At 40.2% G+C, this 2,631-nt stretch overlaps 1 protein-coding gene across 1 annotated transcript in view; it reads right to left on the bottom strand.

Moving 5' to 3' along the window:
- Positions 1-2,631, bottom strand: part of LOC109966549 (receptor-type tyrosine-protein phosphatase delta) — a 322,783-nt gene that overhangs the window by 32,985 nt on the left and 287,167 nt on the right. The window contains 2 exon segments of the mRNA XM_020611458.1: positions 1,469-1,614; positions 2,108-2,625. Of these exon segments, the coding sequence (XP_020467114.1) occupies positions 1,469-1,614; positions 2,108-2,625 (664 nt within the window).

The raw sequence follows: 2,631 nt of genomic DNA, 5'->3' as shown, positions 1-2,631 counted from the left end.
AACAAATAAGCATATTGCTCTGTCAGATATATAAGAAACTGAGGGTTTAGAGGATCTCGTTCAATTGTGGTAATTAAAATGGGATGTTGGTGTGCAGCATCAAAAGAATGCCTTTGACCTTTTTATTTAGAGAATTTGATTTTTATTGACCAATAACATGTTTTAGACACTTTCCCTTTGAGGTTAATGTCTGATTCTGAGTTCTCATACTAGATGAACAGTTAATAGATTTGCAGTCATATTGTTACATTATTTAGTCCTAGATGTTATGGTATAACAGCAAACAAGTGTATGATACCTAATTAAAGCTGATCCTATTCTTATTTAGAGATACAGTCTTGTATTTCTGTAGATTCAATCACGTTTTTGAGACACGTGTACCATGTAATCAATAAGCTGCTATAATAATCAATCCAGCTGTCTACACTGGTCATGTGTCAGCTTCCATATCGCTCGCGTGTGACCTGAAGCCTATTCTAGATTCAAGTCTGTTTTCTCAGAGCCACACTCCTAAAACACTCCAAATCCACCAAAACATCCCTAAAACTAATACACTGTTAATATTTTATTACTATCTAATTCACTTGTAATAGTGAAAGACTTAATTTTTTTTACACATACGCATTGTATTATTTGTTAAAGGTAGGGTTGGCAATCTTGGAAAAACCAGCAAGCAGAAGCTCGATTTTGAAAGTAACCAGCTGAAAAAATCCCACTCTTTGATTTTGACTTGTCTCCAAAGCCACTCCTCGAAAACACAATGTGCTATGCATACTGCCTGGCTCTTTAAAGGAAAATAACAACTGCCCTCCTAACAAAAGAAAACCATTAATTCCTGTCTAGCAAAAATACGGCCAGCATGGCGTCACTTTTCAGCCCCTTTTGTTCTCTAAATTGTCTGCATCATTCAAAAGCCACACTGTTGTTACTTCTGGTTTTACTTCTTGGCGCATCCAACTTCATTTTAGTTGTAATTTTCTTGAATATGGTCTCCGTTTGTGACCAAAAGCTGCTGTGGATACCTTCTCTGCCGTAGCTCACTAGCTTTAGCTATAAACATATTGCAACATGTCTGCCTACCTGGCCTTGTGGGAGACTCATGGCTCACGCATTAAGTACAAGGGCAGGTAAGCCATCCAATAGTTTTGCTTGGGGTGAGAAACTATTGGTCAAGTTTTTTTCAGCCCTGCTGCTGCTATAGAAGATGGATTTTTTTCTTTATGCTGTCAGTGCACTTAATGTGTTCATTGCTATCAGGATGAAAAGAAGTTCAAGAAATGTGACAAAAAATGCCTCTTAAAGGAATCGCCAACACTACCTTTAATTATATGTAGTAAGCAAGACAATTCCTTACTTGCCTTACCAAACCAAATCATTTTTATAACGCTGTTGATTATGTAGTGTATTGATACTTCTTATATTATTACAGACATGAAAAATCTAATGGCACAGGTCAGAATAAAATTACCTCCTCTTTGTCGTCCCTCTTCCTGTACATAAGTTCATATCCTGTGATTTGATTTTCTTGTCCAGTCTGTGTTGGGGCAGTCCATGAAAGTAAAATGCTTGTTTCTGATTTGGCTTCTCCTTTGAAGTCGGTTGGTTGCGAGGGAACTGGAATTGTAATGAAGAGATTAATTCAGTATTGTCTTGCACTATTCATTATCAGTCATATTTTCACAATTGCCACTTTGTGGTAAGAGCTGTTGCATCAAGAGCCACATTGTGTTTCAGGAGACACGGTCATTTCAGCTGAATTAGTACTTTGTATACAAAGAGTACACAGTACACAAGCAGCTTTTTATGTAAGAAGTAAACAAGAAAGTTTCCGAATGTCTTTTTATTTAACATTTTTCATACAAAACAGTTTCTGCCACTTGAGAGAGACAATGGAAGTGTTTGTTATCCTGTGTTCACAGCTCCAGTTAACAACTGCAACAGCCTAATGAGGATCACTACATACAAAAACATGCCAGCTGAAATGTTTATGACAGTCCAGTTTTAATCTTGGTATATATGGATAGTTTCTGAGCTTTGAATTTGTTCAGTTTGTATTTAGTTTAACTGTCACTTTGGCTCTTGTGTAAAGAAAACAAGTCATGCTCACCTCCCGTCTTAGCAATGATCTGGAGATCTGGAGAGAGAGGTCCGTCACCTACTGAGGTGTAGGCCAGAACCTTGATGTAGTAGGTCTTATTAGGGATGAGACCCTGGATGGTGACAAAATTAGCCCCCCGAACAATCTGCTTCTCCCAGAGGTTGACGTGCTGAGTGGAATCCATTGTGTAATAGACTCTGTAGCCCATGATCTGCCCGTTGGCTTCTTCTGGCTCATCCCAGTGGATGACAGCTGTGGTGGTGCTCAGCATGTGACCTCTGACCTGCCTCGGCGCCGTGCTGGGTGCCTGCTCAGCTGTTTTGGCCTCAATGCTCTCACTGGGTGGCCCTCGCCCGATGTTGTTCACCGCCACCACCCGAAACTCGTAGTCCGAATACGGGCTGAGGCCTCCCACACTGTACCGAGTGGTGGCTACACCATCGATCTCCTTGTACAAGTCTTCTGAGTACTTGGACTTGTGTTGGATGATGTAGTAGGACACTGGCTCAGGATTGCCAGAGTCCCAGGTCAAA

Source organism: Monopterus albus, unplaced genomic scaffold (genome assembly GCF_001952655.1).
Source record: "Monopterus albus unplaced genomic scaffold, M_albus_1.0 scaffold113.1, whole genome shotgun sequence".
Classification (NCBI taxonomy): domain Eukaryota; kingdom Metazoa; phylum Chordata; class Actinopteri; order Synbranchiformes; family Synbranchidae; genus Monopterus; species Monopterus albus.
The sequence above is the reverse complement of the archived record's forward strand: the minus strand, read 5'-3'. Positions and strand labels throughout refer to the sequence as shown.